This window comes from Muscardinus avellanarius (genome assembly GCF_963383645.1).
Source record: "Muscardinus avellanarius genome assembly, chromosome: 8".
Taxonomy (NCBI): Eukaryota; Metazoa; Chordata; class Mammalia; order Rodentia; family Gliridae; genus Muscardinus; species Muscardinus avellanarius.
The window spans coordinates 54,995,476-55,017,657 of NC_137794.1; the positions used below are offsets into that span (position 1 = coordinate 54,995,476).

The 22,182-nt window shown below is 37.6% G+C and overlaps 1 protein-coding gene across 1 annotated transcript in view; it reads right to left on the reverse strand.

Moving 5' to 3' along the window:
• ASCC3 (activating signal cointegrator 1 complex subunit 3) overlaps nucleotides 1-22,182 on the reverse strand; it is a gene marked incomplete at its 3' end in the record, with an annotated part of 321,972 nt that overhangs the window by 84,587 nt on the left and 215,203 nt on the right. Inside the window, exons 30-33 of the mRNA XM_080700024.1 lie at nucleotides 14,161-14,298; nucleotides 13,961-14,081; nucleotides 11,892-12,024; nucleotides 10,809-10,934 (exon numbers count right to left, since the gene is read on the reverse strand). Coding sequence (XP_080556150.1) covers nucleotides 10,809-10,934; nucleotides 11,892-12,024; nucleotides 13,961-14,081; nucleotides 14,161-14,298 — 518 coding nt within the window. The remainder of the gene's footprint in view (nucleotides 1-10,808; nucleotides 10,935-11,891; nucleotides 12,025-13,960; nucleotides 14,082-14,160; nucleotides 14,299-22,182) is intronic.

Here is a 22,182-nt window from a genome sequence, read left to right on the forward strand (position 1 = left end):
AAATTTGTTTTTTTCATCCAGATAAAATACAGTATAATTATTTCTAAAATGCTTAAAATAAGTTGCCAAAAAGAAAAAATAAATCAATTAAAATTAATATCTCTGGGTCTATAAAAATTATCTGATGACCTCATTTAAATACTACTCATAAATGAACTTGCTAAAAATTAACAGTTATTTGAGCGGAAACACACAAAAACTTGGCACTGTTATTCATTCTTAATTTTCCCCCTAGAATCCCTATTGACTTATAAGACAGATGAGATACAAAATTTAATTCAGGTAATGGAACATCATTCATCTTTTCTAAATATTATTCATTGTTAGTATTTGGTTCAGGTTGCTTAAGACATTTTAAAATTCTTGTATAAGTAAGATTGCTGCATCTTAGATATATAATTTGCAAGACATTGTAAAATAATATAATTAAATATAAATAGGATTATTTTTATGTTACATAAAATTTAGAGTTAAAATGTTTTGATACTTTTCTGTGAATAAAGAATGGAGTTTAGATTTTCATGGTCTCAGTAGCATAATATGGCTTTCATGTCTATGAATGAACTTTTCAGTCATTGTGCTATTTCTAGCCTGAGCAAGTCTAACCATTTAGCTTAAAACATTACTCACCATTAATTTCAATAATCTCTTTACCAACTTGAAAAAGCATGCAATGGCTAAGTAAAAAGGTCTGTTTTCATAGTGCACTCTCCACAGTACAAAATTTATAATTTACTGGTTATTTAAACAGAAATTTTCCACAACTGTTTAATTACAGATAAAGGATACAATGTAGTTTCATGCTCACTGCTTCGAATCATCAAGTCATTATCTTCTCTTTGCTATAAACAGACAGCCTACCTTTTTGTCAGCATGCTATTTCATTTATTTCACAGAGAAACCCAGTTTCACAATAATTGACTTGTCAGAAGCTCTAATTTATGAGACTGAGCTCGGCAAGATTTCTCTATATTGGACTCAACCTGCACACAAGCGGGGTTGAATATTTACAATGCTGTTAACAGGTGCTGAGTTGTTTAATGATTCTAATAGCCAGAAGCGTACTGAGAAAGCCAGCGGGATCACAATTACAGGCTGTTTGAACACAACAATTACTAGTCCCCCGAGAGGTGTGAAAGTCAAAGGCAGTTTGATACTGACAGCATCTAGCACACGGCTAGGCAAGCTAACTTCTATTAGCAGTCTGCTGGGACCAAGTCATAGCAAACCTCTCACTACCATATACTTTTTAAGTTCATACAATTTAGTAAAAAACTAAACCAGCTTTACAGCTTTTCAACAATTATCTTTATGAGAGCTTATCAAAGGACAAGCGAGACGAATACAATATGAAACCTCAAGTTGTTTTTTTTTCAACTTTAATATGGATGAAATTTCACCAATTGGGAATCAAAGAGATTTTGTAACAATATAAAACACAGATAAAGTTACACTGCACAGTTTAGATTTAATGTGAATAGTGGCAGCCATTTCCTGTTTGGTTTATGTAAACCTGGCCAGATATCTTGCTGGGAAATTTTTCATCAATATTGAAATGCCACTGCTATAACTGTCAGTACTGGGAAGTCGTTTGTTACGGCACCATGCTTTTTTTATGTTCAGATTATGCAGCAGTAATAATGACACAAATAATGACAGTGGTCGCAGGGACAGCTGAAACTACCACAGCATTTCTGCCCCAGAAATATCTAAAAGCTTTTTCTGGTGAAAAACAGGGAGTAAAACTGAAAATAAAAATTGAATACAGAACTCAATTTGGAATATATTATATTTTATGAAAGCACCAGTACATGTGTTTATCTATATTTGAACAAGAGAATATACATATATACATATACATATAATATGCATATATACATATATGTGTGTACATATATATTTATATATAATCATATATCTCTACTCATATTTGTGTACCTGTGGCTATGCACGCACATGAAAATATAAACAGTCATATAGTGAGCAACCTAAGAACAACAGGTGAAATCTTTGTTATATAAGTTTTTCTTTTGGTGTAGTACCAAAAGAAATAGTATGATTAACTTTTAAATAGCATGATTAACTGAAGGGGGCTGGAGAATGAAACTGACCATTTTGGGGGGAGGGAGTAGCATCAAAGAAACACAACTGTCATATATTGAGAATTAGCATGGTTGGAAAATCAGGTCATCTTTACATATCTATGTATGACCATATTTTGAAAGTAGTCTCCTTTTCAATGGCTAAATAAGCCCATCTCTTTGTTACCTACATATGTAGGCAGAAACACTTGCATATACATGCCACCCACTCAAGAAAATTCAAGTCTCAGTTAATGGTAATGGGTGACAGAGAATATTGAGAAACAATTAAAACTACACTTAGTATGAACTCTAGATTTGAGGCAATGATTTGGCTATCTTAAAATGTTTAGGTTTTTTTTTGTGGTACTTGGGGTTGAACCCAGAGGCTTTCTACCTCCGGGATATACTCCCAGACCAATTTTATATTTTATTTGGAAACAGGGTCTCAATACGTTGCTGAGAGCCTCACTAAGTAGCTGAGGCTGGCTTTGATCCTCCTGTCTCAGCCTCTCAAGAGCGGCGATTACAAGCCTGCACCACCACGCCCAGCTTATCTTAAAATGTTTAGCAGATTGGAAAATAAGTAGGAAAAATTGACCAGTTTCCTGAACTCCTGTGTCTTTATTTGCTTTCAGCTTTGGGAAAAGGTGATTTTAACACAGACAAAAAATATCTATCTATCTATCTATCTATCTATCTATCTACCTACCTACCTACCTACCTACCTACCTACCTATCATCAAGAGCCATTCATGAGGGTGTTAAGAAAAATAAATTCTCATAAATTATTGATTGGAATGTAAATTAGTAAAGCCATTTTGGAAAACAGTATGAAGATTTCTCACAAAACTAAAAACAAAATTACCATATGATCCAGCAACTCTACTGCCAGTTATATACAAAGGAAATGAAGTCAGTATGTTGAAGAGATATCTGTATCCCCTTATCCACTGCAGCATTACTCAGAACAGCAAACATAGGGAAACAATCTAAAAGCCCATCAATAGATAAATGTATTAAAAAGCTGTGTGTATATACATATATATGTATGTACATATGTATATATACATACTAATAATTATTAAAGAACAAAGCTGCATATTGCTACAACATAGTGAATTTAAAGCATATTATGTTAAAAGAAACAAGCCAGGTACTTAGATGAATATTGCACAATCTCACTTGCATGTGGAATCACAAATAAAAAAAACTAAACTTGAAAAAAATGTTGGTTAGAGCCGGGTGTGGTGGCGCACGCTTGTAATCCCAGCATTCGGGAGGCTGACACCTGGAGGATCGCGGTTCGCGGACAGCGTCAGCTACTTAGTGAGGCCCTCTGCAACTCAGTGAGACCCGGTTTCAAAATAAAGAATAAAAAATAGGGCAGGGGCTGTAGCTCGGAGGTCAAATGCCCCTGGGTTCCATCCCCAGACCCGCAAAAAAAAAAAAAAAAAAAAAAGTTGGTTACCAGAGATAGATGGAGCAGGCAAGATGACAAGGAAAAGGGAAAATTAGGATTAAATGTTGATCAAGTAATGCAAAGTTTGAGTTAGACAGGAGGAATAAACTCCAGTGATCTATTGAACAAGTAGTGATTACAGCTAATAGTAATGTGTTACACATCACACAATTTCTAAAAAATGGACTTTAAAGTTCTTAGTACAAAGCAGCTATAATTATGCAATTTGATGAGTATTAATCTGCTTGATATGTTCTTTTTATACTTTATATAGGTATTGAAACGTCACATTTTACTCCACGATACTGACACTCTTTGTCAATTAAAACTGAAAAAAAAGGAAATCTATATTCGTTCAAATGTCTCCCCACTGATGATTTAGAGCAATTTTGTTAAAAAAAAATGTTGATTAGAAAGAGTGTCAGAAATCTTGACTACAGCTGATTAAAACATGTAAGTTGTTAAACTTATTTAGGTACATTTTCCACTTTTATCTACATGTAGAGGTATAGATATTAAAACTAACCATTTGGTTTTCTGGGATGGCACCAAATGAACACAATTTCATACATTAAGAATTAGTATGGAATAATTTCCTCCTTCAAAACGACATGTTTCAGCATAGCACTGAAAAGAGCCATGGACAGGGCGGAGGGACTTTTGAGTTCCGGACCTGATGGTGAGCCTGGTGATGGAGAATGTGAAGGAATCCCAGTGTTGCTCTGCTACTCATGTGCTATTGTGGCTAAGTTGCTTTATCTCCCTGTGTTCCATTTTCTTCAATTATAAAAGAGAGATCCTAGCAATACTAGAAGTGTTAAGCTCTTGGAATAGCATTTCAAATATAGTATATACTCCATAAACATTACTATAAATTTTTGTTTGCCATTTTATAAATTAAAATTTTTATCCTTCAAATTCCTTTGATGTACTTGTGTTTTGTTGCTGTTCTTTAATGTTTAGTTATTTTAGTTTTGAACATTCTTTTTTTTAGGTCTTTAAGGATAAAAATATTCCTTGGAATTCTGCTTTGGTTTGAATCCACAGGGTTTGTTTGCTATGTAATGCTTTTGTTTTTGTATATTGCTAGTTTAGTTTTTGTATGCATTTCACCTTTTACTAGAATAAAGTTTTTTTAAAAATTTCTAGCAATTATAGTTTGTGTCCTGGTTATTTTTAAAGTTTATTTCTGGGTTTACAGAAGAAGTACCCTTTATCATTATTGGTGCATTGTAGTCATATATCTTAATGAGGTACAAGATGGTAGAGGCATACCCTTAACCTAAAATCTAAAGTGTGAAATGCTTCAAAATCTGAAATGCTTTTAGCACTGATACAGTGTGACAAGTAGAAAATTCTACACCTGATCTCATGTGAAGAGTCGTCATCAAAATGCAGGCACCCTAAAAATACTAAATAAAATAACCTCAAGCTATGTGTACTGGTATAATCTGTGTTTAGACTTGGAACTTATTCAGTAGATAAATATTACAAAACTTTCAAACATCTGAAATCCTAAACACTTTTGTTCCTGAGCATTTTAGTATAGGGGATACTCAATCTGTGTTACATTACACACTGAAAATGCAGCCCTATGATCTCTATGTTTTGAAATATGTTGAGATGCTCTTTGTGGTCTAGTTCAGGGAAAATTTTTATAAATAAAATTTTCCATGAGTACTGCATATTTTTTAGGGGCAAACTTACAAAGATACACATAATTCAAGGCTGTCACTTGTTATTCAAAACCTCTGTTTCATGAAATACTGATCTCCTTGACATGCTAATTTTGGGAGGAGATGTGTTAAAAGTCTTCCAATACAACCATAATTTAGTTGGATTTTAATTTGCTTTAGATTTCTGTTAGCTTTTGCTTTATGTATTTTGATGCTGTTTTTAGTTACTTAAACATTTGTAAACTACTAAAACTTCTTAGTGACTGCTGTCCTTTAAATTTTTTTTTTGGCCTTCAATTTCATTTTGTGTGATATTAATCCTGCAGCTATTGCTTTTTCTTTCTTTTCTTTTAACAGTACTGGGGATGGAACCCAGGGGCATTCTACCTCCAAGCTATACCCCCCAATCTTTTATTTTTTATTTTGAAACAGAGTCTCATTAAATTGGGGAGGGCCTCATTAAGTAGCTGAGGCTGGCCATGAACCTTTGATCCTGTCTCAGCCTCTCAAGTACTGAGAGTACAAGTATGCGCCACACCAAGCCCAGCTTTTTTTCTTTTTTATTATTCTCTCTCTTTCAACTTTTCTATATTATTTTGGTATGTTGCTTGTAAATCATGTTTAATTTGGTTTTAAAAATTGAACCTGAGAAGTTTTGTTTTACATTAGGGAAATTGGTAATAGTAAATATTATAGTCGATCTGATTTAATAATAATAGTGATAGTTTTAATCTAGTCAGTTGATTTTGCTTAGCATTCTCACTGCTGTGACCCAAAATACCTGACAACCACAACTTAGAGGAAGCAAGATTTATTTGCCCATAGTTCTGGATGTTTCAGTCTTCGTTAGGCCAGGTCACATTCGGGAATCTCAGGACATGGCAACAGAAAGCAGAGAGAGGATAGGGGTCCTATATTTTTTTATATATTTAATATATAAATCCCCTTAGTCCCAGTGACCAACCTCCTCCAGCCACACCCTATCTGCCTACCTTGCCACCCAAATAATAATTAATCAATAAATAAATCTATGGATTTATTTACTGCTGAGATTAGAACCCCCAGGATTCAATTATATCACTTTTGAAATACATGAGCTCTTGTAGGAGACATTCTATAACCAATCCATAATATAAGGTTATCCCAAGACAATGAGCACAAACAATATAGAAAGAGTGGGTAAGCTTTCACCCCCTGAAAATCAAATGAAGTTGCATTTACCAGTGTGTGATTGGCTTTGTAAGAAGATCAGGGCTTGGCTGGCTAGATGGGCTGGGGAGGGTATTGCAGCAGGAGTGACAGCAAAAGCGCCAAGTGAGAGAAAACTCTTACCCAATGGACGTGGGAGCTGAGGTCTCCTTTGATCTATCCGGCTTTTAGTGGTGGGGATACCTAATCTTGCTGTAGCAGCAAGGAGGCAAGGAAAACAGCTGCCCCAAGTGCTAAGTGCTTGGAACAAATAAAATCATTGAGATGACATACCTTCTGATTCCCACTCCCCAAATTTCCTCTTAGGCAAAGATAAACATCAGATCAAGTAAGTGAAGCAATGTGAACCCAGGAACACCTGATTATTTACATGGAGTATACCAGTCACAACCGTGAGTGAGCAGGAATGATACAAGATGCCAATACCCAAGAAGTTTCCTGGATCAGAGGCTTAGTCTAATTTCCCCTCAAAATGTCATCCTTTGTCCACTGTGATAAGCCTCTCCTCTGAGCTTCTTGTTCTGACGCAAATTACTACTGTTTATTACAGGAGCATGTGGATTTCCTCAGTATAATATTATTAAATAGAAGGCAGTTTGTGCCCAGAGCAACAGGGAGTGATGTCTACTCCAGGTCCTTCTCTGTGGGAGCCCTATTCTGCATGGTGTCTCCAGCTGTGTTCTTGGCTCATCTCACTCTCATGGTTGAAAAAAATGTAAACACTGGACAGTATCCTACTCATTATCTGAAATTTAAAGGAAACAACCTCATCTAGCTTCTACCTCCTGTATAATTCATTTAATTTCTGATCAATACTAACAGTTTTCAAATTAGGCTAGATTAGGGATAGACTAAAAATTAAGCAGTTGAAGAACTATGGGAAGCAAGCAAGAGGGAAAATTCAAAAGCAAATTCAAATTTGAAGTGAATGTAAATAGATGCAGTGATCATTTTAACAAAAGCAAGATAGAATAAAGAAAGATTTTGATAGTTTTATGATTCAGCCTTAGACATGGGCCACTTGAAATGCTGGTGGGAAGTCCACATGGCAGTATTCAGAGGCTGGGTAGAAAAATACAACTGCAACCTGATCAAGGGCAAAGTGTGGTATCACATTCTGGGGTATCTTACATGTAAATGAAAATTTAAAATACAGAAAGGCACTCTAGTGGAGAATTTTAAAATTATGGGCTGAGAGAGCACAGAATCACTTCTGCAATATTCTTGCCCCAAATGTCTAACTCGAATTTAGAAATGAAGAAAACCTCAACCAAACCAAAACTGAAGGACAGTCAGCAAAATAACTGCCAGCATTCTTCAAAAGAGCCAAGGTTATGACAGACAAAGAAAGACTGAGGAAATATCACAGACTAAACTGACAAGACAACTAAGTGCAACCTAGGATATTAAACAGAAACTAAGGAAAGTAGAGGATAAGGAAATGAAGGCAACTAAGCAGAACAGGATCCTGGAAGAGATGTTAATAGGACAAATGAGAAATCTGTAAAAAAAAAATGAGAAATCTGTAAAAAAGCCTGTAGACTTGTTAATAGTATTGTATAAATGTTAACTTCCTGAATTTGTTATTGTATCATGGCTATGGAAAATGTGAACATGGGGAAGTTGGGTGAAAGGTAAACAGCATTTCTTGCACTATTTTTTATTTTTTTCTTCAATTCTTCCAAAATGAAAATGAATTTTCTCTTCTCAAATACTTTTAAAGATTAAAAAAAGTTTTTTAAAATGGAGAGATTCCTGTGCAATGTTTCTGTGTATTCATTCAATAAGAAACTTTACTTTGATAAATAACTCAATTGGCCTCCCAGAGAATTACACAATTGTGTGCTAATCACACAAAACTTACTAAAATGATTAGAATCTTAGTCTTCTTTAGAATGGTACAAACCAACCAAGCCACTGTCAAGGAGTGTAGGATAACAGCTATTAATTAGGCTCTTTACAATTAGTACAGAACTAGAAAGGCTTTAACTCATTTACTTGATTCTCAACAGGACCCAGTGAGGGAGGTAGGCTATTACTAATTTTCCAGATGAAGAAATTGAAGCTCTACGAGGTGAAGTGCCTCAGAGTCACACAGTGAATACCAGGTAGTGCTAAAACAAGGATCAGTGTTCTGGTTCTTAGCCCTGGTTTTATTACAACAATGTAGTTATAGCATATGAGCTCAGTTAATTTAAGAATCAACTGCCATTACTCAAATATCAAACAAGAAGGCTGGATTAAAATACATGTGAGGTCTACTTCACAGTTCTACTCCTATAATGTACTTAGTGCAGTAAAGGTGTAGTTCTAGTTGGCTACCTCATTAATTTTATATCCATGTCCCAAATGGTCTGTCTGTCTCTCTCTCCCTCTCCCCCTCCCCCCTTTCTCTTTCTCTCTGTACTGGAGATTGGACCCAGAGGCATTCTACATCTGACCCACACCCCAACCCTATTTAACTTTTTGATTTTTTTTTTTTTTTTTTTGGTGGTACTGGGGTTCCTGGAAGCCCTTCTACCTCGGGGCTACACTCCCAGACCTATTTTTACATTTTCATTTTGGAAACAGGGTCTCCTAAGCCAGCGCGCGGCTGGCTTCGAACCTGCGCGATCCTCCTGTCTCCGCCTCCCAAGCGCGGGGATTACAATCGTGCGCCACCACGCCCGGCAACTTTTTGATTTTAAAACAAGGTCTTGCTGCATTTCTGAGACTGGCCTCAAACCTGTGATCTTCTGTCTCAGCCTCACATGTATTAGGATTACAGTGATATTTCGTATCTGATTCAGGTATACCAACAGTTGAGGAAACTCTGAGCAAAGTGTCAACATATTTTCAAATTCCTTTTTATGTAAGGACTGAAATGTTGGCTGAAAATAAAGTTTGTAAGGTACCAATAGGTAAGATTTAGTAGCAAAATTTTTATCATAACTTCTCTGTTAAAGACCTTACAACAGTTTAATATTTCCTCTTACTTACATGAGGAAAGTCCCTCAAATTTGACCTGGCTCCATTTCCACTGCATCTATTAATAAAGTACTCATCATCTTTCCCTAATTACTAACAACTTCCTAACCGGGCTTGTGTAACTATTTACTCATTTTGGGTGATCCCCTACCATAGTTCAATAAATACTGAAAAAGGACAAAATTTAATGGGGTGAGGTTATTCCACACTTAAAAATTTCCGATGGCTCATTTCATTAAGGTTCCAACAGAATCATACACAAACTCCTTAGCGCCACAGAGAGGCCACCCAAGACCTCTACTCTCTGGTGCTTGGCCTACTTTCTGGATGGTTTAATCTCCATACTCTTTTTAAAAAATGTATTTATTTTGGTGGTACTGGGGGTGGAACCCAGGGGCTTTCTACCTCTGGGGTATATTCCCAGACCTGTTTTATACTTTATTTGGAAACAGGGTCTCACTAAGTTGCTGAGAGCCTCACTAAGTAGCTGAGGCTGGCTTTGAACCTGTGTGACCCTCCTGTCTCAGCCTCCCAAACGCTGGGATTACAAGCGTGCACCACCACACCGGGCTAATCTCCATAATCTTTTTTTAAGTTCTGGCTACATCAATCTTGTTCATATTCTCTAAACTCTTTGACTCTTTCAAGCTCTGTGACTTTTTGCTCTTCAAGTATTTTTCTACTGAATGCTTCCACGTTTTCTATTACTGTTCAAGATTTGGATAAAGTGTCACCTCTTCTGTGAAGCTGTCACTCTCATATACTTAAATACAACTGTGTTAGAATACTTATCATTTACATGGTAATGACTTCCATGTATTTTTCCCACATTAAATCATAACCCCTGAAGACAGGGGTTGGTATATGCATTTTTATACCTGAGTGTTTAATATCCTACCTGACAATTAGTAGGTGCTAAATAAAAAATAGATCATCCTGCCAACAATGAAAATAACCTATCATAACCCCAATTTATTTTTTCTCTTGCAGGATTCTTACTAACTCTTACAAATGCCTCAAGAATTAATCCCCATGCATCATCACAAGCCTCTCTTTTCTGAATCTTAACTGCAGTCACTACCATATAGTCAGTCACTACCATATAGTTTAGCTCATTTTTTTTTTAATGACTTCAAGTGTCTTCTCTCCCAAATACAGAACAAAATCCTCAGAATAGCCTTAAGGTAATTAAAATAAGTACCGAATGCATACAATTAATCTAAATTTCTAACATAATACACTGTGATCATATCAGAGACATCACCTGATTCTCTGGACAAATTAATATACTTAGTCCAAAGTTTTTACTTTTATATATGTACTTGAATTTGGAGTTTATTACACACAAACATATCTCTCAGTGTAAAACAGAAAGATAATTTCTTTAAAAAAAAAAAAAAACTCCACACTTACCTGGGATTCATGATAAGACGTCGAAAAAAGTAAGTCCAGGTAATGTAATCCAATGCATCCTGCTTAGATGTGATTGTACCACCAGCAATCTCTGCGTTTAAGTGGTCAGATAGCACTCCTAATAAGCTATATGATGGGCAAAAAATAGGAATAAATACATTCATATATAAGTATATATATATGTATATATCAAAGAACATTAACCAAAACATACCTGAGTTTATCTCACATAGTCAAAATTTCATGCTCATATAAGGTATGAAATTGAAAAACTTTAGTTAACTTTTCATGGACATATATCGAGGGAAAATACAAAAATTATAAATCCCTTACTGGATTAATTTTTATAGTTGAATACAGTTGTGTAACCAACACTAAAATCAAGCACTGCTAATGACCCAGAAAGCTCTTCTGATATGTATGCTTTTACTATGCAATGCAGTTAGAATATAGTAAAGGAGATATAGTTTACGGAAAAGGACTATGATAAAATAAAGCATTAAGTGTTATAAGTAAAAGAGCATAAATTTGAGGGAAAAAAGGTTATTTTTGTTGAGAAAAAGAGAGACAACTTTATGGCAGAGGTAGTAGTTACTGGGTCCACAAAAGAGTATGAAATAATTGTGAAATAAGCCAGCAATCTAAATTATTGATTACATACCTCCTTATTTAGATATTAATTTATTAACTATACTATAAAAACTCTCATCAAACTAATCATTAAGCATACACTGTGAGAAAGCAGGCATTGTTAAGTTCTACTTTATAGATGGGTTCATGAAGGCCCTGAGGAGTTAAAGTACTTGCTCAATAAGAAGAAATTAAGTGGCAGAGCTTGCATTTCAATTCAAGTTATCTGCTCTAGAGTACTACAACTGAAAACTGTACTACACTGCTTCATTAAAAAATATTATTTTTAAAAAGAAAAATTATAATTTAGTGTTGTCTTACAGGGATAATTATATTGTTTCACACTGAATGAGTCTCTTATTTGACAAGTTTTACTGATTATCTAATAAAACATAACTCAAAAAGCACCAACTTGCTATGAAATGAATCCATTTAAATGAATTAAAATTTTACCTTGATTCTACTGGGAAAGGTTCATAAAGAAACTTTTTGTAAAAGTCTTTTTTTATATCATGAACAAGAATTACAGCTTTGCCTTGGTCATCAAACTGAGGCCTCCCAGCCCGTCCCATCATTTGGAGCACGTCTATAAAAGAGATAAGAGGTGATATCTGCAATGTAGTGAATAGCACAAGGTAGAATTACTGATTAGGGCATGCTTTATAAACAACAAAACTTAAAAAAATAGTATTATAAGAACATATATGCTACCTCTGATGGCTACTATTAAGTTCCCTAATTATTATAATTTACTTGAAAAATTATAATTAAACTTGCAAGTCAGTATGATGAAAATGGAATTTGCAAAACGGCATCTCATGCTAGTCATAAAAGATGAAAGTACTCTTTAAATAATTAAAAGTGTTGTATAAGCCTGAAGTGGTGACTGACACCTGTAATCCCAGTAACTTGGAAGGCTGACAGAGGAGGATCACAGGTTCCAGGTCAGCCTCAGTAACTTAGTGAGATCTTGTTTTAAATAAAAAATAAAATAGGGCTGGGAGTGTAGCTCAAAGGTTGAATGTCCCTGGATTCAATCCCCAGTACTGTACACATGCGCACGCGTGCGCGTGCACGCACACACACACACACACACACACACACACACACATGCACAAATGTTGCATAATAGACACTATTATTTTAATTGAACAAAAAAGTAAAAATTATACAGAAAAATCTCTTTGGTGGAGTCATTTGATCATTTTCTTCATGAATAATGAGTCAATTTAGGCCTTGTTTTCCTCCTAGGTATTATATAAAAATTCTTTCTTTTAAACTGCAGGAAAATCTGAGGTAAATAATGGCTTGAAAATGACTTATGTGTATTCACTGAATAAAATTATATACTCAATATATTCACTGCATTTTCTTCTTCAGAACCCACTAAAAATGGTTTTATTAAGTTTTGAAGTACCTTTTTAGCTGGGCGTGGTGGCACATGCTTATAACCCCAGCATTTGGGAGGCTGAGACAGAAGGATTGTGGTTCAGAGACAGCCTCAGCTACTACTTAGTAAGACCCTTTGCAACTCAGTGAGACCCTGTTTCAAAATAAAGAATAAAAAATAGGTCTGGGGGTGTAGCTCAGAGATAGAATGCCCCTATGTTCCATCCCTAATAACACACACACACAACACACACACACACACACACACACACACACACACACACACACACACACTTTTTTTGTGGTACTGGGGATTAAACCCAGGGGCATTACCTCTGAGCTGAACTTCTAGCCCTATTTTTTTTTTTTTTTTAATTTTGAAACAGTGTCTCACTAAGTGGCTGAGGCTGTCCTGGAGAGCCTGGGATCCTCTTGTCTCAGCTTCCCATATACTGGGATTACAGGCATGTGCCTCCATGCTTGGCCAGATTTAAAACATCTTAATAGGCTTAATATGACAAATGCTCATGTACACTTAAAGCAACAAATACTTTGGTTCTGGAAACCCTATGAAAGTATCATTTCTACTAAAATACACTTAAAATTAAACAATGTGATGTTTAACTTTGTTGCTAATATTTACCAATTTATACTTTTACTTATTTATGAATATAAACCATCAGTTATGTTTCTGGTGTTCATTAATAAACTGAGTAAGTTAAAGTAAATAAAACAGTTTCGTATAATATTTGGATTGGAAACAAAAAAATTAAAACTTGCTCCTCATATATTTAAGTGTGACCAGTTCTCAAATTATTAAATTCATGCAGCTAAATTAATAATTAAAAATTATATCAAGTCAATGTAGCTTACATCTGTAATTCCAGTGATTTGGGAGACTGAGGTAGGAGGATTGTAAGTTTGAGGCCAACCTGGGCAACTTATCTAGACTCTGTCTCAAAGTGAAATGAAAATGGCTGGGCATTTTACTCAGTGCTAGATTGCCTGCCTAACGTGTGAGGCCCTGCATTCAACCCTCAGTATCTCCTAAGGGAAACAATTCATAGATGCAAATTTAAATTTTTAAGACTAAAACTGGAGCTGAATGTATGTCTACAAATTTAAAAATTTACCTGTAATGGGAAAATCCACATAACGTCTTGTTTTTCCATCATAATATTCTGTTCCCTTAATAATTACTAAATGAGCTGGGAAGTTCACACCCCAGGCTAATGTGCTTGTCGCAATAAGAACCTAAAAAAAAAAAAGATAATATCTTATGTCTAAGTAATACATAACTTTCATACAGGTGTTCATGGGGCAGGAAAATTACCTGAATTTTACAGTTCACAAACAGCTCCTCTACTGTTTTTCGGTCCCTTTCATGGAGTCCAGCATGATGCATTCCTATTCCAAAAGCAAGTGTCAGCTTCAGGTTGGAATCTCTTACTGTTCCAATGATGTTCTCCATCTGCAAGCAAAAACAATTACAATATGTAGGTGCATCAACTCTATGAATTTCAAATTAAGACTGTGTTTGATTAATTTTGTTCATTTTTTGCTTTTTATGAAATTATATGGGTATAAATACACACTCCATTTATAGTTATAATTAAAACTACATTAAAAGAATTCTTGGTGAGAATATATATTCTAAATGAACTGAAATGTAAATTCTATTCATTTTATTTTGATACATCAAGGAAAAAGATCTGTAAATACATAGACAATTCCCTTAATGAGTAAAAACTATTGTAAGGGATGTAGTTTTGCCTAAACTGTAGTGCTTCTGTTTATCTTTTGTTATGAAAAAGACTTTTATCTTTCTGGTTCATTGTCAAGAATTTAAAAAATACAAACAAGAAGCGTTGCACACCAGACTCCTGGAGAAACTGGGCCCAGTGCCCTGGGTCCCAGATGGGGGTCGTGTGGGGCACGCCAGCCGAGGCCCAGGTCCCGGGACTCTGGGCCCCGGGCCAGACCATACATAGCACGCGAGATCCCTGGAGAAATCGGGCCCAGAGCCCTGGGTCCCGGGTGGGGGTCACGCAGGGCATGCCAGCCGGGGCCCGGGTCGCAGGACTCTGGGCCCCACGCGGAGTAGTACGGAGCACGCTGGACCCATGGGGATACTGGGCTGGGTCACAGTGCTACTGAGTGCCTGATCCCACTACCTCCTCAAACCACACATACTGTCTTCTCTTATTGAGAAAAAAAAAAAGAAAGAAAAGAAAAAGGAAAAGAAAAATATCAGAGAGGGGTTAAGAAGGCCATTGCAGATGCCAGGATACTGGAGATGCAGACAAAACTTATCCAAATGCACTGGAACTTATGGGAAAATTCCCGGTAAAGGAGAACTGCTGTTTCTCTATATTGTTAAGAATCTTGGATATCACCTGTAAGGAGAGAGTTTAGTGGAGACCAAGGAGAAAGGTGGTATTGAAAGTGGTCTCCACGATGGCGGTGAAGACTTGTATTCAGGAGAAGCAGAAATCAGATCCTACTAACCTTATTTTTTTTTTTTTTGAAATTATACCAAATGTCAAATGCTACCATCACACATGCTTAGAACACTGGACAACATTCAGAGTGGAAAAAGAGCTTGGGAAAGATTTGAAATGGTGGAGGCAATTGCAATGGCAGTGGCCAGGACTCAGGGGAGGCAGAGATCTGATGTATTACACCTGGAACCTTTGAAATAATAACCCCAGAGGCAGAATGCTACCACCACACACCCTCGAGAATGTGGGACAATTGGTTGGGCGAAGATGGTGCTTGGATTGGAGTCTGCTGAGGGGTGAGGCCGGCAATGGACACAGCAAAGCTGGGATTGGAGCCTGCCGTGAGGCAAGGCTGGTGCTGGAGCCTCCGAGGCCAGGATCGGAGCCTGCCGAGGGGTTAGGCCGGTGCTGGGGCCAGTAATGCCGGGATTGGAGCCTGCTGTGAGGCAAGGCTGGTGCTGGGGCCTTCGAGGCCAGGATCGGAGCCTGCCGAGGGGTTAGGCTGGTGCCGGGGCCAGCAAGGCTGGAATGGGAGCCTGCCGTGAGGCAAGGCTGGTGCTGGAGCTTCGAGGCAGTGACCGGAGCCTGATGAGGGGATAGGCCAGTGCGGGGCCAATGGCTGACATCGGAGCCTGCCGTGAGGCAAGGCCACTACTGGGGCCTCCGAGGCCGAGATCGGAGCCTGTCGAGGGGTTAGGCCGATGCTGGGGCCAGTGAGGCCAGGATCGGAGCCTGCTGTAAGGCAAGGCCGGTGCTGGGGCCTTCGAGGCCTGGATTGGAGCCTGCCGAGGGGTTAGGCTGGTGCCAGGGTCAGCGGCTGGCATCAGAGCCTTCTGTGAGGCAAGGCTGCTACTGAGGCTTCCGAGGCCAGGATCGGAGCCTGCCGAGGGTTTAGGACGGTGTTGGGGCCAGTGAGGCCGGCATTGGAGTCTGCCCTGAGGCAAGGCCGGCGCTGGGGACTCTGAGGCCAGGATAAGAGCCTGCCAAGGGGTTAGGCTGGTGTCGGGGCCAATGGCCGGCATTGGAGCCTGCCATGAGGCAAGGCCGGTGCTGGGGCCTCCGAGGCTGGGATAAGAGACTGCCGAGGGGTTAGGCCGTGCTGGGGCCAATGGCCGGCATTGAGCCTGCCGTGAGGCAAGGACGGTGCTGGGGCCTCCGAGGCTGGGATCGGAGCCTGCCGAGGGATTTGGCAGGTGCTGGGACCAGCAGCTGGCATCGGAGCCTTCCATGAGGCAAGGCCGTTACTGAGGTCTCCGAGGCTGGATTGGAGCCTGCCGAGGGGTTAGACTGGTGCTGGGGCCAGCGAGGGCATCATAAGAGCCTGCCGTGAGGCAAGGCCGGTGCTGGGGCTTCCGAGGCAGGGATCGGAGCCTGCCGAGGGGTTAGGCCGGTGCCAGGGCCAGCAAGGCCAGGATCGGAGCTCACCGTGAAGCAAGGCCGGTGCTGGGGCCTCTGAGGCCAGGATCGGAGGCTGCCGAGGGGTTAGGCCGATGCCTGGGCCAACGGCTGGCATTGGAGCCTGACAGGAGGCAAGGCCGCTACTGGGGCCTCCGAGGCTGGGATCAGAGCCTGCTGAGGGGTTAGGTCAGTGCTGAGGCCAGTGAGACTGGGATCGGACCCTCTGTGAGGCTAGGCCGGTTCTGGGGCCTCTAAGGCCGGGATCGGAGCTTGCCGAGGGGTTAGGCTGGTGCCGGGGCCAATGGCTGGCATCGGAGCCTGCCGTGAGGCAAGGCTACTACTGGGGCCTCCGAGGCCAGGATCGGAGCCAGCTGAGGGTTTAGGCTGGTGTCGGGGCCAGTGAGACCAGAATCGGGGCCTCCCATGAGGCAAGGCCACTGCTTGAGCCAGTGAAGTCTGGATCAGTCCACCAGGTAGCCAGGCCACTACTGGGGCCGTCAAGAGTGGGATTGGTACTTGCAATGCGGCATGCACAGAGAAATATTGCAGAAAATAAAAATCAGATGCTTCCCCTAATCAGCAAAAACTAGGAGGAAAGGGGCAACAGGAAGAGGTCGAGCTATAGAAAGGGCCCTATAGTGAAGCAACTAAGGTGACCAATCAGAGGGTATGGAAAAGGGGAGGATGGAGCCTCTTTAAAACACAGGAGGTACATAAACAAATGTATCAAAGTGAATCACCAAACAAGCATGGGATCCAGGGAGAGGGAGGGAATGGGATGGGGGCTGGGTGAGGGCTAATTGGATGATGTGTGCTTGTATATCCTCTCAAGTCTTGTATTCCAATGTGATATATGATTACAATGCACCAATTCAAAAAAAAACTAAAAAAAAAAATACAAACAAAAATTCCTACTAGACAGATAGGAATCATTCCGCATTTGCTCTCTTACTAAAATTAGTGATGCTGAACAAGTCATGCAACCTCTGAGCCTCAATCTATCTATAAATTATAAAAACAATAGTAATCCTATATATGCATTTAATCATCCCTAAATCCCTCTCTGTAATAGTAGATCCTATTCACCTTATTTGTAAATTAGTAATGGGTAAAAGGGTGTGAATATGTCTAAGAACATATACCTTTTCTTTTCTTTCTTTCTTTCTCTCTCTCCTTCCTTCCTTCCTTCCTTCCTTCCTTCCTTCCTTCCTTCCTTCCTTCCTTCCTTCTTCATTTTGGTTGTAGTGGGGTTCCTGAAAGCCCTTCTACTTTCGGGCTACACTCCCAGACCTATTTTATATTTTTATTTGGAAACAGGGTCTCTTAGGCCAGTGAGGCTGGCTTCAAACCTGTGCGATCCTCCTGTCTCCGCTTCCCAAGCACAGGGATTACAAGGGTGCGCCACCACGCCCGGCAGAACATATACCTTTTAAAAGACTATTTTCTAGAAAGTATGCAACTATAAACTTTTTACAGTTTGTATGTTACTATACATAAAAATTCCGATCAGTAGTGTAGATATTAAATTTCTATGTTTAATGTCTGTCTTCTTTTGTACATTACTTTTTCACATTTCAGTGAATGTGATCGCTTTTTTTTTATTGGCTTGTGATAGTGTTCTCCCTCCCTCTCTCTCTATGTGTGTGTGTGTGTGTGTGTGTGTATGTGTGTATGTGTGTGCGCGTGCGCTACGTTAATTATCATATTATTTATATACAAAGTGTATTATCCCTTTGTCTATAATTTGTTATATATCTTTATCCAGTTTAATGCTTTATTTTGTTTATGCTTTTTAAAACACTGCATAAGTTTTAAGTTGCTCATTTATGTTTTATTGCTTAAGTTCCTCAAAAACATAATACATATTCACCTATTTCTTCAACTTCTGTTAATTTTTTTTTTTTTTTTTTGGTGGTATTGGGTTCCTGGAAACCCTTCTACCTCCGGGCTACACTCCCAGACACCTATTTTATACTCTTTTTTTCTTTGGAAACAGGGTCTCTTAAGCTAGCGTGGCTGGCTTCGAACCTGCACAATCCTCCTGTCTCCACCCCCCAAGTGCGGGGATTACAAGCATGCGCCACCACGCCCGGCTACTTTGTTTTTAATTTAAACAGTTACTTGTACTTTCCTCTTACATAAATATATATTGAAAATCAAAATTTATTTTTCCTAATAATTAACCAATTATACTAGACACACTGGTAACATTCCTTAACTCACTTATTTTAAATGCTAACTTCATTATATTCAAAATTTTTACATTCTCCATTTTGCATCTTTAAACAAGTTTCATTTCCAGCTTTAATGTAGCTCACTAAATTATGATATGTATAAATATTTTTGAAACTCATATTTTATAAATACCCTCTAAACAATCTATCACTGTCCATTTTTTTTAAGGTACTGGGGATGGAACCCAGGGGCATTCTACCTCCAAGCCACATACTCAGCCTTACTTTTTTTTATTTATTTTGAAAGAGGGTCTTATTGAGTTGTGGAAGACCTCACTAAGTAGTAGCTGAGGCTGTCCGTGAATCACGATCCTCCTATCTCAGACTCCCAAGTGTTGAGATTACAATGTGCACCAACACACCTGGCTTATCACTTTCCATTTTACATGAAAAATATTTACTGCAACACATACTTGATGATTGTCAATAAGCAGCAAATCTTACTTTCTTACAAAACTTACTCCTTGTGAAGAACTAAGTCGAATTGTCTCATGATAGCTCTCTGTTTGCCCTTAAAACAGAGAACAACCCAAGTAGAGTGCTTTGGGGTAACTCCATGAGGAAGGTAATGCAAAGAAAAAGTGATTTAAAAATACATGAGCATTTAAAAGGACATATTTCAGTTATCTCTATAGCTTTATCACCACACTCAACAGTACTCAACAAAAAAGGGAACTTGGAATAAGTACCTGTATAATTTTTATATGCCTGAGTAAGAACTATGGAAAACTGACACTGTCTTCAGATATCATTTCCTTTCTTTCTTCTACTGTATACAAGAGGACCTGCAACATATTTAATTTACTGGCTATGCAAAAACCAATTAAGTAGCTCAAAATCTCTAACTAAGAAACTAGCTGGTAGATGCAGTTAGGTGATAATACATAAGACCAAATTATTTAATGAAGTAGTTTTCATTCTTACTCATTTTATTTTTAATAATAATAGAAAGTTTTTTATGTGTGAAAAAGTTGTTTCATGCAAATAATCCATAAAATAGGAAGATGAAGTTTGGCATAATAATAATTATTAGTATAAATGGTACACTGTACAGACTAGGTAATACTTCGACGACATACACATCACAAATGTTACTTATCATCTTCTATTGAATTAAATGCAACATATAAAAAGCTCATTCTCTTTCAAAATATATCAGGGCCAATTGATATTTCATTATTTATTTTATGAACTCTTAAACAGGAAAATGAAAATATATTAACATAAATTCCCTTTACCATACAATTAGCACAGAATATGTAAGCTATCTTCAAATGTATACTATAAAGAAGGTACTTGTCTGGTATCCTAAAATATATGTTAGCAATTCTCATGGGACAGTTTTTTTTATTCAATGGTTCACTGTATAAAATATATCCAATTTATACTATCAGGAAGTATTCACTGATGTTCTTGCTCTAAAAACTACTTTCAGGGATTTTTTTCAGTTTTATAATTCAAATAAGTATATGTGACTTGTGTTATTTGCAGTGTCCCATGGCAATGCCCATCATACCTAAAATGTAATGTGCTATTTGCCACAGGGCAAGTGAAAGGATCCTATGGCCAGAGGTCTATCTAGTGAGGCATTAACACCTGCCTTTTGTAGTAGGGAGGGCTACTTGTTTCTCACTATCCTACCTCCACTTTTACATAAATCAATGCATTAGAAAGAACTATTTGCCTATCTGTACTGGCAAAGACTTAAATCCTCATGAGGGCAATCACAAAAAAACAATACTTCATTTATTACATGGTTTCTGTGGATGAATTCTAAATTCTCCCAATTTTTAAATTTATATTTAATTTATATTTCTTAGTTTCGAGGCCAGCCTCAGCAACTTAGCAAGACCCTGGGCAACAGAAGACTTTTTTTTTTTTTTTTAAAGAAAAGGATTGGATGTACAGCTGGGAGATAAAATGTGCCCGATTTCAATCCCCAGTACAAAAATACCTTTTATTAAAAAAGCTGATTTTTCTAGAAGGGAGACAGGTTGAATAGAGGAAGAAGAAGATTAGGGGGAGGGAGGAAGAGAAGAAATGGACAGGTACTGGGATATGAGATTGATCATAATATGTAATATGGCCATGAACAAATTTGTCAAAACAAATTCCACTATTACATATAATCATAATGTGCCAACTAAAAAAAGACTGAGTTCCAAAAAATTTATAGTTGTTATTCATTAAGCATAAAATACTACTAAGACAGTCTGCATACATTTGAGCATATGTATTTCTGGATTAAGGCATATATATGTTACTGTGATTAAAAATACATTTCAACTTGATCATTATTTCATAATACGAACATAACGTTTCAGGTAATGAAAGCTTAAAACATGACAACAAGATATTATTTTTGAACACTTATTATGTGCCTGGCATTGCATTTATCACTTTACACAGATTATTACATTTAATTATTTATATAAAGTAATATAGCTTTAATGTAACTTTGGGTTCATTTATTCAATTCAGTATGTTTCAAATTAAAAGTATGGGTGATTTTTAATAGTATCAATCCTACTCATTAAAATAATTAAGATCATAAAATGTTTGAGTTACCACCTCAACCATTCCAAGAATAGCTAATACCATTCTAGATGAATAGAAAACATGTCGGTTTATTACATGAAATGGATGTCTTAGGACATTAAGGCTTAATTCTTAAGAAAGGTTGCTAGAGAATTAAAAATAGCCATATTACAATATAAAAACATTTCAACAGAGGAACTTTTAATTCCATAACTCCTTTCTGCTCAATAAATTTGGGCCGTAATATATAGGTATTTTTCCAATAAATAGTCTTTGAAGTGTACCTGGCCACCTGATAGTTAAAAAAATTATTCAATATTGTACATAAAAAATATGGATCTATGTTCTTCGAGGTAATGGTCTTTTTTTTTAGGGTGGTGGGGCAAGAGGCACATATGTAAACTGTTGAACCATTTACTTTAACTTAATAGATTTTTTATATTTTAAATTTATTATACTTAAAAAGCTTTTGTAGAAAGATAGGATTCCATTTAAGTAGATGCATTACTCTGTGCCTGAAATACATTCCAGTCAGAATATAATTCAGTGAGCTGATGACAATGCTGGCTCCAAAAGAAAGGAGGAGACCAGATTGGACAAGAATGAGCTAGCAGATTGCGCAGCCCTGTTCTGTCCCTTTGAGTGTGATATATTGTTTCAAGATGCTAAAAACCCATACTTTCT